At 46.2% G+C, this 15,153-nt stretch overlaps 1 protein-coding gene; it reads right to left on the bottom strand.

The window, feature by feature from the left end:
- Positions 1 to 9,361: 9,361 nt before the first annotated feature.
- GSTUM_00000933001 (uncharacterized protein) lies at positions 9,362 to 14,951 on the bottom strand. XM_002838172.2 has 5 exons: positions 13,428 to 14,951; positions 11,440 to 13,359; positions 10,545 to 11,390; positions 10,367 to 10,511; positions 9,362 to 10,316 (listed from the first exon to the last, which is right to left on the bottom strand). The coding sequence occupies exons 1-5, from the start codon at positions 13,809 to 13,811 to the stop codon at positions 9,664 to 9,666; spliced, it is 3,948 nt and encodes a 1,315-aa protein (XP_002838218.1). The 5' UTR covers positions 13,812 to 14,951; the 3' UTR covers positions 9,362 to 9,663.
- Between the last annotated feature and the right edge of the window lie 202 nt (positions 14,952 to 15,153).

Genomic DNA, 15,153 nt, shown 5'->3' with positions numbered 1-15,153 from the left:
TTAACTATCTAATTATAGTCTTCTGGGCAGATCATGTTGCGGCCCCACATGCTGCAAAGAGGAAAGAGTGAGTTGGTTCGCCAACTTACGTCTATACCCACTGCAGTACGATCCTCGCGTAGACATCCTTGCTACAAAAGAGAATTGATTGCGCTTCAAACCTGGAGAAAAAACAACAATTTGCTAGTACTCCAGGCTGACAAAAACCTCGGTACCACAATCGTGAGACAAGAATGGTACCTGGAAAAATTAGATCATCTGGTACATAGCAATAAGGACTTTGACATGATCGGGGATAGCAGATATGCTGTCTGGTCACGACTCAAACCAGTCCTTACCCAGATTAAAGAGTATAAGAATCCCGAGATGCCTAAGGAAATCTTGGACTACATTATGCATCCGATAGAAAAGTTTGACTTCAAGGTCGAAGAACTACCACATTTTCACGGGCTCCCGAAGATTCATAAAGAACCCTGGGCCCTCCGACCGATTGTGCCATGTCACTCCTATCCGCTTGCTAATGCGAGTAAAGTCTTATCTCAATGCCTCAAACCGTACATTAAGGAGAGTAGGTGGATCCTTCAATCCACGCAAGAACTTGCCAAAATCCTTAAAGATTACCGAACAGACTCTACTGAAAAGTACTGGCTCTGCACCGGCGACGTCGTCGCCATGTATCCAAACATCCCTCGGGAACGTGCTCACCAAATCATTGGTGAAACAGTGGACGTTGGTTACGACGATAATTATAAAAACATGTATATGGACCTCGCAAGATGGTCAGATAATTATCTTCTGTTCGAATATCAAGACCAAGTTTTCTACCAAAAAGAAGGCCTTGCTATGGGTATCCCCTCGGCACCAGATGTTGCCAATCTATACATGGCCTACTTTGAAAACTCTTTTGCGGACCGCTTTCCGCTATACAGAAAGTATACATCGATGATGTATTTGTCTTGGTTCGCGCACCTACTAAAAAGGCCGCGTACAAACAACTGGAATGCATCAAGGCAGATGGCCTCCAGTTAACATGGTCGGTACAGGAAAAAACTTGCGATTTCCTAGATCTTTCTATCAGTCTCGAACAAGGATATATTTCGTTCAGACCGTACCGAAAACCATGCAACTCCTATGAACGTCTCCCGTTTATTTCTTTTCACCCACTACACGTCAAACGTGCTGCTTTTGTGGGGGAAATTTGTAGGATGGCTCGCCTTTGCTGGAACAGCAAAGTCTTTTATGAGGAGGTATATCACGTGAGAGATATATACCTCCAGCGTGGCTATCCTAGACGTCTTTTACAAACCTGGATTTCACAAGAATCTAGCAAAAGATGGGCTCAAAGGTACGATGACACACCCGAGGCCCTTGGAGGAAACCCCATCTTCCTGAAATCCGTTTATAACGACGTATGGGAACACATAGAACTTCGTAAGGTATGGACAGCCATGGAAAATGGCCTCGACAGGACTGATACTCCCCTCGAGGACGTCTCCCATATCATGTTATCGCTCCGAAAATTTAGGAATCTCGGAGAAATCAACAACAAGTATAACGCTGACATAATTCGTGGTTATAGAATCTCGGAAGAGGTCACTATAAAGGACAAGCCGGCCCCGAAGGTCCCTGTCCCCACGCCTACGAAGACAACGGCTTTGAAACCCGTTGAACAAAGTGGAATGGTAAGGAGAAATCCCTTCGCCCAATCTGCAAGTAGACTTGATCGATACGATGTTGACGGATGGCATCCCCAGGGATCCCACCGCCATTAAGGTGGTTAACTACGTCCATAAGACGGTTTAGCCCGCCTGATTATAAGTCCGTTTTTACCTCATTGGAGGCGAATCATTAGGTTGGTTCGGACGGCAGCTTCAGGTATGATGGAGACGACACCAATCGTTACATCATCATGTATCAGTCACTACTACCCATCTCTGGTAAGAGAACAGCTCGGCCATGGAGTGAAATCCTGACCCTAGCCTAACCCTAACCCGAACCCTAACCCTGACCCGAACCCTAACCCGAACCCCTAACCCTAACCGGCTAGTGTGGCTAGGCGGTGTGGCGCTGTGGCGTTGTGGCGCAGTCACGTGAGTGGCTGAGCTGTGGCACTGTGGCGGCGTGGCGGTGGCGTGTGGCGGTGGCTCATGGGCACGTGATGGCATCACGTGGTGGCTGGTACATGGGGCTGAAATCTCTTGGCGCGCCACTTCCGTAAAAGGAAGGTCGTACCCACTTTCCGAAATAGGAAATTTTCCGTAATAGGAAATATTTCCGTTTTAGGTAAGTGTCCCGATTTGGAAGTTGTCTAGACTAATCCGGTACACACCTCGGCTATGCACGGATGAGCTCGTACATATGCGCATGCAGGCATGCATGCGCGTTGTCCTAGTAGGGATGATCCTAGTACGCGCATATGCGGAACGATGACTACCTATTCTGGCAAGCCTTCCGGTTCCGGCTTACTTGCAGGATGCATGCATGACGGCACGCACACCGATAAATCGGTGTGCCACACCTCGCTTGGAATACGAGGTCGCCGACGCACAACTATTTGCCTCACACCCTCCCACGAGCGGCGAGCGCAAATTTTCGCATCACACCACTAGCGATTTAACGACTTTATTGCGTTTCTCGCGACGGGCGCTCAGGGTCAAACCCACGCCCCCGTCTTCCACACCCGATGGACTTTCATCCACCATCATCTACGGGGAAAGGTATAAGTATCACCCTTCTCCCCCCGTCCTGACGAGTTGATCATAGGTCAACGAAACAAACGATCAATCTCTTTTGATTATTGTCGACACTTTGTTTCACGATTACAACAACTCTCACGTCCTCTTCCCATCAGCACAGCTGTCCGCCCGGCAAGAGAATCGCCTCGCTCGCTTCGCTCGCTCGGCTCACCCTAACCCTAACCCTAACCCTAACCCTAACCCTAACCCTAACCCTAACCCTAACCCTAACCCTAACCCTAACCCTAACCCTGACCCTAACCCTAACCCTAAGTCACGTGAGTGGCTGAGCTGTGGCGTTGTGGCGGCGTGGTGGTGGCGTGTGGCGGTGGCTTATGGGCACGTGATGGCGTCACGTGGTGGCTGGTACATGGGGCTGAAATCTCTTGGCGCGCCACTTCCATAATAGGAAGGTCGTACCCACTTTCCGAAATAGGAAGTTTTCCATAATAGGAAATATTTCCGTTTTAGGTAAGTGTCCCGATTTGGAAGTTGTCTAGACTAATCCGGTACACACCTCGGCTATGCACGGATGAGCTCGTGCATATGCACATGCAGGCATGCATGTGCGTTGCCCTAGTAGGGATGATCCTAGTACGCGCATATGCGGAACGATGACTACCTATTTTGGCAAGCCTTCCGGTTCCGGCTTACTTGCAGGATGCATGCATGACGGCATGCACACCGATAAATCGGTGTGCCACACCTCGCTTGGAAATACGAGGTCGCCGACGCACAACTAATTGCCTCACACCCTCCCACGAGCGGCGACGCAATTTTTCGCATCACACCACCAGCGATTTTACGACTTAATTGCGTATCTCGCGACGAGCGCTCAGGGTCAAACCCACACCCTCGCCTTCCACACCCGATGGACTTTCATCCGCCATCATCTTCGGGGAAAGGTATAAGTATCACCCTTCTCCCCCCGTCCTGACGAGTTGATCATAGGTCAACGAAACAAACGATCAATCTCTTTTGATTATTGTCGACACTTTGTTTCTCACGATTCCACAACTCTCACGTCCTCTTCCCATCAGCACAGCTGTCCGCCCGGCTAGAGAATCGCCTCGCTCGCTTCGCTCGCTCGGCTCACCCTAACCCTAACCCTAAGGCGTTGTGGCGTTGTGGCGTTGTGGCGTTGTGGCGTTGTGGCGTTGTGGCGTTGTGGCGTTGTGGCGTTGTGGCGTTGTGGCGTTGTGGCGTTGTGGCGTTGTGGCGTTGTGGCGTTGTGGCGTTGTGGCGTTGTGGCGTTGTGGCGTTGTGGCGTTGTGGCGGTGGCTTATGGGCACGTGATGGCGTCACGTGGTGGCTGGTACATGGGGCTGAAATCTCTTGGCGCGCCACTTCCGTAATAGGAAGGTCGTACCCACTTTCCGAAATAGGAAGTTTTCCATAATAGGAAATATTTCCGTTTTAGGTAAGTGTCCCGATTTGGAAGTTGTCTAGACTAATCCGGTACACACCTCGGCTATGCACGGATGAGCTCGTGCATATGCACATGCAGGCATGCATGTGCGTTGCCCTAGTAGGGATGATCCTAGTACGCGCATATGCGGAACGATGACTACCTATTTTGGCAAGCCTTCCGGTTCCGGCTTACTTGCAGGATGCATGCATGACGGCATGCACACCGATAAATCGGTGTGCCACACCTCGCTTGGAATACGAGGTCGCCGACCCACAACTAATTACCTCACACCCTCTTACGAGCGGCGAGGTAATTTTTCGCATCACACCACGAGCGATTTTACGACTTAACTGCGTATCTTGCGACGAGCGCTCAGGGTCAAACCCACGCCCTCGCCTTCCACACCCGATGGACTTTCATCCACCATCACATACGGGGAAAGGTATAAGTATCACCCTTCTCCCCCCGTCCTGACGAGTTGATCATAGGTCAACGAAACAAACGATCAATCTCTTTTGATTATTGTCGACACTTTGTTTCTCACGATACCACAACTCTCACGTCCCCTTCCCATCAGCACAGCTGTCCGCCCGGCTCACCCAAATTGTGTTGGGAGCAGGTAGGGGTGAGGGTATGAGACGGTGGCTGGGTAGCGAGGTGGAAAGACGCAATTAATCCGGGGCAGCTCAAGTCGCTGCAAGCGCCCATGAGCCCACTTAGGTAGTGATTTTGGGATTTATGTTCAGGTGGAGCAGTTGCGAGGTGGAGTGGTCCGCGGTAGTGTATTTTAAATAGTTTATTTTAAGGGGACGTGGGGGAGACTGATTGTATGCTGGTGTTGGCAGTACTAGTATAAGTAAAATTAGGTTGAATTCTAAGTACTTTTCCTTCTTCTTTCACCCCGTGTCGGTAGTGACGGATCGGTGTCGATCCAATCAGAGACCTTGATTTCTATCTCACGATAGGCTTCAAGTCTTTAACTTCGAACACCTTTCGGAGTCTTCATTGTTATACCTCCTCCTACATTTGCTCGAAGTCCTTTCTTCCTTCTGGTTATCCTTTTGGTTGTTCACTACGGTTGCCTCCTCACGGTCACAATGGCTAAGTGAGCTTCCGCCCCCTCCGACACGTCCGCTCTACGTTTGTAGGTATAAAGTGGTTATGTCTTATGCCTTCGAGAAGAACGTCGCCCTAGAGGCTGAAGTCTCTCCCTTTCGGCATCACATCTCCATCCTTTCTCAGCGATTTCATTGCGCTAAGAAAGAGATATCGACCTTGTTGGCTGCCCTGGCCTCTGAACGCAATACAGTTGGCGGTTTGATCACAATTCTGGCAGTTGAAGCTCTTATAGTTATCCCCTCTTCACCTGTCCCCTCGGTCGCTTTAGTTACTACGGTGGTCTCGGTTAAGGGGTGTGGGCTAGATCCTAAGAATTCTCAGGATCCAGTGGAGGAGCTCCCTCAGGAGAATGTTACACCGCCAGTTATCCCGGCCCCTCCTGCAGCTTCGGTTGTGGATGGTGGTGTGGGTGGGCCGTTTCCTGATTCGTCACGTCTGGTTGAGGTGCTTGCTCCTGGTGTGAGTAAGGTGGATTCTGGTATGGTGACACCAGTTGCCGTGGTATCACCCCCTTCGAGGGGGAAGGTGCCTGAGTCCTCTGTGGCTGAGCCCGTGGCTGGTCAGAGAAACGCCTTTAGTGGCGTCCCCCCTGTGGCGGTAGGTAGTGATGAGGGTGGCCCATCCACTCCTGTTGCTAGACCTGCACCCGGTGGTGGGAAGAGGAAGAGAAACAGAAGTGCCTGGTCAAACAAGACCAGACCTCACCTGTGCCACTTATTCCTGACTCGGAAGGGTCATCACCTTCGCTGGTATGCTACCACAAACCGGCTACTACAGAGTTCATGGCAGGTTGGCCCCCTGCGGAGCGAGCTGAGAAGTTGGAGGAGGAGTTGAATACCTGTGCATGTTTGGTCAAGTGCAGACAGCTTAGGGACTATATCGTCCTGGCTGCTTCCATCGAAGTTTTTGGACTGCGCTGCCAGTGTGGTGCCCCCCAACTCTCTACAATGGTTCGTATCCCCTTGGTTAGGAAGCCCTCACCCTATAATTCGGCTTTTCCTCTGGTTTACCTGCTTGGATATTGGTTGTTTCTTTTGTTTGGGAATGGGGATGGGTGCCGGGACGGCCAGCAGGGTGTCTCAGGATCATTGAGTGGGGGCACTCGGGTGGGTTTCTACTGTGCAGGAGGATATTGCGGGGTCACATTTAGGTGATAGTAGTGGATTTTTGTATTTTATACAGTTAACTTGGCTGGTGAGTACGCTGGGCTAAGGAGGATTTTTCCTTACCATTGATGGCTTTGTATTTAGTGTTCGTGTTGGGGCATGGTGTGGGCATGTTTGAGGTACAGGGTTGGAGGTTTAGTTAGTCCCTAGTTAGTGGTATCCAGGATGGGACAACCTGGGGGCCCGGCCCTGGGGCTCATCATATGCCAGTGTTGGCGGTACGAGTTTAAATAAAATTAGATTGAATTCTAAGTACTTTTCCTATTTATTACTTTAACAAATATAAAACATCTTTACAATCTTTATCTTTATTGCAATGTTTATCGTTATGCAGAGGAAAGCCCTTCATGAAGAAGAGTTAGAGAAAGCTTACAATAGGCATTCCCGATAGAAGACAAAGGTCTTGTACTATCAGTAACATAAGTAGAGACCTAGTGCTAGCATAAGACTAAGGAAAGAAACAGAAGAAGAGAAGTATCATTCACCATCGCCAAGAACTAACTATCCAAGGAGGGATCATTACACTTAGACAATAACTATGGATAAATCTTGATATAAGTAATAAATTTCTTTAAGCTTAATTTATTAAGAATGGATAGAAGAGGTAAACTAGTATTGAGACTATTTAGTATTAGTCTCTAATCTTTATATAAGTTTAGATATACTAAGAGGCTGCTTTAATCTACAGGTTCAAAGTAGTTTAGCTAAAAAGTTCTTACTTATAGTTCCTAAGTTTATTAATAGGATTGTGAAATATATGAACAAGTTTTCAGAGTACACTAATAGATACTTAGAGTACTGGTAGACTTTCCTAAATACAGATATCATAGTACTATTACTACTTGCTATTTATATTCCCTGTCCTACTACAATTTCTTACTTCTAACATATATGATAGTTTTTAATAACTATTGAACTCTGTTATAATGTTTCAATATAATACATGTTGAGTAGAATATCATATATATATTTCCCAACAAAATCATTTTAATTTAGTCCACACTACTAATATAAATCATATGTTAGTATAAAATCTATTACAATATTGAATACCTCATTGATATTCTTATCAATAAACATCTAGAAAGAGTGGCACACTATTTTGCTGATAAGAATTAAATAAAGAACCTGACTATAGGAGTTGAGCCTAATACTTAAATAACCGTAAGTTCTAGTATGAAAAACAAGTACCAATATATGACTGCATTTTGTAGACTTGGAAGAATTTTGTTGTTCTCTGAAGATAAAGTTATATATGATAAGAGGCCTACCATGCAGTTTACCTTTAGTTTGTTTAGTATCTAGCTCTTAAGAGAGAAAAGAGAAGTTCTTTTAAAACTCATTAATATTCTTCTTTCCAACATATATGTATACTTAAATGGTACTCCTTTCTCATACCTACCATATTATATTTGAAACTAGCATCCTTATTTTTAGTTCGCTTCACTTACTTGGAAAAACCTGTATAAGTGTGTCCAACATTTATACAACTCCCCACTAGGCAGACCATAATGAACCGAAAGTGTAGTAAGAATCCAGACCACTAATTTAAAGAAAATCTTATTCCTCTTCTGAGTTTTATTGTACAGGTTGTTGGTTGATTTAATATATTTGACGTAGATGAGGAAATAGAAAATTGGGAAAGATATATTAAATGGCAAGAAAATCATATACTATTGGGTGATACAAATACTTTATAGACCAAAGTTAGTTAAAGTATTTAATGATTATTCAATTATTATAACATATATCTGTGTACACATGTCTATACAAGTGACTCTTCTAGGACCTCAGTGACTATTCAAATATGATACTATTATAGAATTTATTATAATAGCATATTAATTATATTTTATAGTATTTTTCTTGTAGTACACATACAATTATTAATTAGTATAATTAACCTAATATTGTAATGCAATAGAGTGTACTTCTTTCATAATATTTAAATATTAAAGCCACCACAATATTTTTTTTGAAAAAAATCAAATAAAAACGAATTCTCATTTAATGTCATTACCTTATATTTAAGCTTTTTCTCCATTTGACTAACCCTGTACAATGCTAAGTAGTATATCAAAGAGTAGTCTAAACACTGCATATCTTAGTATAAAGAGTTGTATTACAATGTAGTTTGAATCACACATGTGAAAATATATAATACATGAAGGAAGTAGTAATAAAATTCTAGTAAATTATATATAACAGTTGTCTACTTATATGTAGAGCGGTAGATGGTTGATTATATAAGTTGTGCTAAGCCTCAACCTATCAAGATAAAGTTTCCTGCATATATGATACAGTACAACCTTAACCAGGTTATCAAGTTGAAAATATAGGAATCTGAAAATAAATTGCTGATATCTGTATTAAATTGAAAATACATTAGTAGAATAAATTGAAAAGAGGATGAAGCAGGTACAATAGGAGAAATAAAACCTTTGCAATAGATAGATTAAATGTAAATAAAGCCTCCTAGTGCTCAGATAAAATTTTAGATAGATTGTAGAGGTTTCGGGAGTCTGGCAGAAAGTTCCGAGGTTCAATGGATTAATAGATTGGTATAATGGTTCAGCCTTGACAGGAGATTTTCCAAATATGTCTTTCCTTTGCTATCATGGGAATGTATGGAGGAAAGGGTAACATGCTTGGAGAGATACGGATAGGTGCGGTGATTCATGGAATAGTTGGGATACATTGCCTATGTTTTACTCATACACCTGTCTTTACCAATAGTTTAGAGGAGACGAAGTTGTTTTTTCCTTACCTTACGCTCTTGTCCACATCCTGCAACAGTTCCTACATAGTTCTTCGGTTTTCTCTATCGCTGCGCGAGTCAATCATTGACTGCTATACCCACTCATAAGAGATTTTCTTGTGGATCAACACATGAGAGTATCATACAGGAGGCAGATTGGGCATAGGCACGATCTGATATGATACCGTCTATAAGAGTCGACTTGGACGCTGAATTTAGTTTACGCAACTGAACAGAACTATCGTGGCCACATGGAAGGCGTAAAAGCAAGAAAGGTAAATAGAAACAAAACATGACAAAAAAATGGACTCGTACTAGATTCACTAGGAACAAGCGAACAAACTAGGGTAAATTGCTGTACCACATATAACTTACACGCCCAGGATACAAGAGCAATAAGCAAATCCCGGAGAAGAAAAAGCAACTCCTTTCCATAACGTTCCATACCCCGTATTGCCAAATACACCGATAGCATCACAAGTCCTCCAGCTTCCCAATGCCCAACTGCATTCTCTGCAGCTTTAGCATAGCAAATGCCATAACCCTGTACACAACCGTGACCACCGCCAATGCGACGAGGTTCCATTTCGGATCCTCGTCGAGACCATACAGTTGTAATACCTGCTTGCCGGTCTCGATCGGGCAATTACCGCCAGGCAGGCGTTGGGATGGCGTACACGTGAAGGTGACGCCATCGAGGGAGTAAGGTGTTAGGCTGCGGACGGCATACCTTAGTGGACTGAGGTAGTTGAACGCTTCTAGAGGCGCTGGGACGTCGATGCTCATTATTCCGCTCATGAAGATCGCTATGCACAGGACTGTGCTTGTCACGTTGACGCTGAAGCCTGTGTGGCGGAAGAGGGTGTTGAAGAAGATTCCCAGTGACTCGCCGCAGGAGACCACACAGAGGGTGTAGTAGGTCATTACGTAGTACATTGTGATTGTGCGTGGGAGGCCGGCAACAAATACGGCGAGGAGGGAGAAGATATGGGCTGTTAGAATTGAAAAGGGGAGTTCGTTCGTCAGGTAAGCTAGGAAGAAGGCTGTCACGCCATAAGTTCTGTCATCGTGTTCTTTGTAAAAGACATCTCGTTCAAGGGGATAGAGAGCGACATTTTGCAGCATTCCTATGATAATATTAGCCGGGATATATGAAATTAACAATAAGATCCCCTACCAATAAAGTACAAAGGCAGGATCTGCTGTATGAAACCAACTCTGTTCTGGACACTAAAGTAATCGTTCTTCAAGGGAGCAAAATATAATGCAACAACGATACCCATCCCCACGACTTGCATCATTCTGCCAATCACCAACATCGGCTGCCGTCTAAGATTGAGCAGACCCCTACTCACCAATACAGGGTAAGCGACCACGAACGGCGCCCTCTCTCTCTTCATGCTTCCCAGCTCAGCGGGCAACGCAATCTCTCTCGCCAATTCCCCAGAATCGAGTGCTTCCTGGTGATCGAACCTACCAATCAGCCTTTCAACCACCACTCGGGTAGCAGCTTCACGGTCAGGCTGTTGAAGATCAATGGTGACAAGATCCAATGCAAAATCAGCAGGGTTTGTTGTGGAAGGGCATTCGTGAGATAGCGATGAGAAGTAAGGAAGCATTTGATTGGCACGGCCGGAGTACACAACATGCCCACCACGGGCAAGCAATACCACGTTGCCGAATTCCTTGAACAGATCCGAACGACTCTGGTGAACTGTCGAGATGATGGTTCGCCCTTCCTCAGCCAACCCTTTTAGAACACCCAATATCGATGCCGCGGTAAAGGCGTCCAGACCCGAAGTCGGCTCATCCAGCAGTAAAATCCTGGGTTCCATCAAGATCTGCACAGCAATCGTAACCCTTCTCTTCTCGCCGCCAGATATTCCCTTCAGAAACTCGCTCCCAATGAGATTATCTGCACAATCCTTCAACCCCATCTTCAAAATCACATCATCCGCTCGTCGTTTCTTTTCGGATTTGCTCATCGAAGTCGGGAGTCGGAGCTGAACTGCGTAATAAAGTGTCTCCCGCACTGTCAAATACGGTAATAGCGCATCGTCATCCTGGGTGACATAGGAGCAAAGTGATTTGATCACCGTGTCCGATGGCAAGGCACCATTGAAAAACATTTTCCCGGAGGACTTATAACGGGTTGAAACAGAGCTATGAAGCCGGCGTGCCATGAGATTAAGTAGTGAACTCTGGAAACCATTAGCAACCTACCGCTTTGACAGTAAACAATTATGGTACCTTGCCGCTCCCAGAGGGACCCATTACTACGTTCAATTTGCCAGGTTCGAAGCGAGTGCTAACACCCTTTAGTATCTGCACATCCAAGCCCTTTTTCCCAATGATCTTGATATCCGGTTTCTCAACTCTCAGTCGAATATTATCAAGAACAACTTCTATATCCCGAGTATCGCTCGCCCCATCGCTAGTAGCTGCCATCTTCTCCTTCCCCACACTCGTGTCCTTCTCCTCCCGCGGCCTTGCTCCAGAAACCGTAATATCCATCGGCTTAAACTTGAAAAACAATCCCGCAACGAGATAGAAAAGGAGCACCCAGCAAACGTTTATCATCACCGGCATCCTGACCCAGTCTCTTTGGAAATCCAAGGATTCGAGGACAAAATTCCCGACATACTCCAAACACGCAGGATTTTGAGGGGATGCATCCGGGAGTGGGCAAGCAAAAAATTTGTCCGTGAATTCATTTGAAACAAGTGCGCCAAATGAATACCAGGTGTAAGCAATGTACTTTGTCCACCTAACGTACACAGGTATAGTTGCAGCCTGAACAAAGTACCCACATGCCATGCTCTGCACAGTGAATGACAGATTAGCAACGAGGATTGACTGCGAAAGGTCCCGGCTGATTCCAACACAAACAGTAGCCAGCGTAACAGCCAGATATTGCGCGAGCAATAGGACTGCAAAGAAGTTAAAGAATTGTCCGGCATCAGAATCAAACCCACACATGAAATAAAAGATGACCGAGAAGAAAAATGGCACCGAGATGTCTTCAGGAAGCCTAGAGATTCGGCGGCTCGTAAGGAAACTGAGTACACCTACAACCCCTTCACCCCGCTCACGATCAAAAAGCTTGACATCGATTTCAGAAAGACGATATGTTTCGAAGAGAAGAATAAGGTAGCTCTGGAGTGACGCGGCGATATAGAGAGCTCCCTGGCGAGACCTGATGCCGGAAAGCGAGCGATCAATTTGATAAAATATCCACCCGGCCACAACGCCCATGCTGATAGCTTCCCCGAGGGTCCCTGCAATGCCTAACGGATCACGGTAGGTGGTCTTGAGAGAACGCCGGGCAAGAACCGATATCTGTCTAGAGAGGGAAGGTGTGTTTACAACGAAAGATACAGCAGTATTACCAGCTAACTCGCCCCCCCTGTCCTTCCGGTGCTTCCCGACGGCAGCGGCATTTTCACTACTCAGCACATTGTCTTCCCTCTCCCGCCAGCTGTCAACAAGACCCCTAACTCTGACGATGGTAGCTTCCTCCACATCTGGTGTTCTGTAGTCTATGGCGGACAAATCGATGAGGAAATCGGCGGGATTAACGTGCTCGGGAATGTGATAGCCAAGGGAAGCAAAGTAAGAAAGCACCTGATCTTTTTTTCCACTGTACATAGGTTTTCCCTTCGTCAGTAACGTAATCCTATCAAACAAGCCCCATATCTCCGAGCGAGGTTGATGTATGGTAGTGATGACAGTCCTCCCCTTTCTCGCAAGATTCTTCAGTGTACGAACTACCTGGTAGGCACTTGTTGCATCCAGACCGGTAGTAGGTTCATCGAGAAACAACACACTAGGATTGGAAAGTAGTTGTACACCAATAGAAACTCGTCGTTTTTCTCCTCCCGAGCACCCCTTATGTTCATTATCACCTACTCTAGTATCTGCGCATTCCTTCAATCCCAGCTCTAGAATCACCTCCTCCACGATTTTAGTATACTCCTCTCGAGTGAAGCCTTCTGGCAGACGAAGTTCGGCCGAATACATCAGAGTCTCGCGCACAGTTAAAGTCGGGAGCAAAACGTCTTGCTGCATAACGTAGGCATATCGGGGATTCGAATTGTTGAATGTCGTCGCGCCAGTAATGTGTAAATTGCTACCAGTCATACGGCCCGACATAACGTTCAACATGGAGGTCTAAACAGAAGACCAATTAGCAATGTAAAGCCACGACCATGTCCAAATCAAAATTGACTATACTATACCTTACCACTTCCACTACCCCCAATAATGGCGACGAGTTCTCCTGCAGGCATGTCGGCAGATACATTATCGAGGATCTTGATTTCCTCTACATTTCCGGCCTCCTCGTCGTTAGCATCCTTTTTGGACAACAACCCTCCCAGCCAGCCCATGACTTTGTGTTGGCTAACAGCAATGGTCAAGTTCTGGACGGCCACATCGATTGCATGAACTCCATGAAAAGATATGTGAGTTTCATGTTCCTGCCCCGGCGCCACCTCCGTATCGAAACCCCCATTATTCGCGCCAGGTTTATCCTCAAGAATACCGATGGTGAGATCGGAATTCTTACTCTCTGTTTTCTCTCCCACTTCTTTTCTCGAATCAAGTTTTGCCGAATTAGACATGCTAGGTATTGCGAAACTCCCCTAGCCTCGAAACCGAGTATTACTTCAGTCTCCCAACTGCTGGGGCAATGTCGGAGATGTCGTAGATACCCACCAGACCACGGAAGGGTAATTTCAGTAGTGGAGAATGGCCTAGTCTCCGTGGATAGAGTATGTCTGGAGAAACACAAAATGACACGATAAAAAAACCTCAGGTACACACACAGAACGCAGAAGACTGGGAAATAGCCCAAAAAAATTAGTTCTAAAGATGAAATGAGCGAGTGCACAGATACAACCTCCTCCTCCTTCACACCCCATAATATTTTCCCTTCCCTTCTTTCCCACCATTTTCCCGGCCTCTCTTCACCCTGCTTACACCCCTTCTCTCGCGTCCTCCCTCCCCAGAAAGCAAGGTTCCGGATTCGCTACAAGTGGTAATTCCGTTTCTCAAAAGAGGGGGTTAGATCTCGGCCGGGCGTCCAGTGTCGAGCGAGAAGTGACAATTCACTTGCCCACATAATCTGGAGTTGTACGTGTAACTTGGAGAACGACTGGGATAAGACGGGAAAAAGAAAAGAAAACAAAAAAGGATGGAAGGTTGAGGCAAAAAACCCCCGCAAACATTTCGGTTTCCGCGGGTTCCTGTTATTGCTGTCTGATCCACCATATCCTTTTCAATGAAAATACAATCTTGGTCCCCTCCATTTCCTCCATTTCCTCCCCCCTTTCCCTCAACAGTTGCCGTCCCAAGAGTGTATTGGGTGTGCGCGTAAGACAAGGTAGAAAAGCCATTAGTGTAATAGGGGCGATGTTCTTGGGAAAATGGAAGGAACAGCTGAACCCCAACCCAAACAAGGCAGACGAAATGAATCTGTGCGAAAGGAATCCGTGCAAAAGCGCGAAATTGTGGCTCACACCAGGCACAAGACCAACTTGGGAGCAAGTTTCTGTGGCTGAGTTGGCCGGCTCTCTCACAAGTGTGAGGATCGGTACCTGAAGTTCCGAAGCCCTAGCCCCCTCATCACCCTCCTGACTGCCGAAAACCGATACCGACGACAGTTAGGGCAGGTCCATCTCTGGTCGACTCCACACAAACCACTCTTCGAACGGGTGAAAAGCCAGAAACGAGAAACGAAATATGGCCGGCGCAGCACAAGCGGAACGCGAAGAAAGAAAGTACGGAAGGGATGGGGGGAATGAAGGAACTATATACCCATCGATATTTTCACCGAGGTGGTAATGTTCCGCGGAACTTGCCGCTTGTTACGGAACTTGCCGGGTTGCGAGATCTGCTGTGCTGTTCTGACTCGCTGGGCGCTGGCACTCTTGTTTTTTACGAGTCGTAAGCCATTCCAACTCT

Source organism: Tuber melanosporum, assembly GCF_000151645.1.
Source record: "Tuber melanosporum whole genome shotgun sequence assembly, scaffold_233, strain Mel28".
Taxonomy (NCBI): domain Eukaryota; kingdom Fungi; phylum Ascomycota; class Pezizomycetes; order Pezizales; family Tuberaceae; genus Tuber; species Tuber melanosporum.
This window is presented reverse-complemented; position numbering and strand designations above follow the sequence as displayed.

What these genes read in the sequence shown, in the direction of transcription:
- GSTUM_00000933001 (XM_002838172.2), bottom strand. Translation starts at nt 13,811, where the DNA reads ATGTCTAATTCGGCAAAACTTGATTCGAGAAAAGAAGTGGGAGAGAAA. An exon ending in GGGGTAGTGGAAGTGGTAAG is followed by an intron (nt 13,360 to 13,427) that starts GTATAGTATAGT and finishes TCTTCTGTTTAG; the next exon opens with ACCTCCATGTTGAACGTTAT. An exon ending in CCTGCCTTTGTACTTTATTG is followed by an intron (nt 10,317 to 10,366) that starts GTAGGGGATCTT and finishes ATATTATCATAG; the next exon opens with GAATGCTGCAAAATGTCGCT.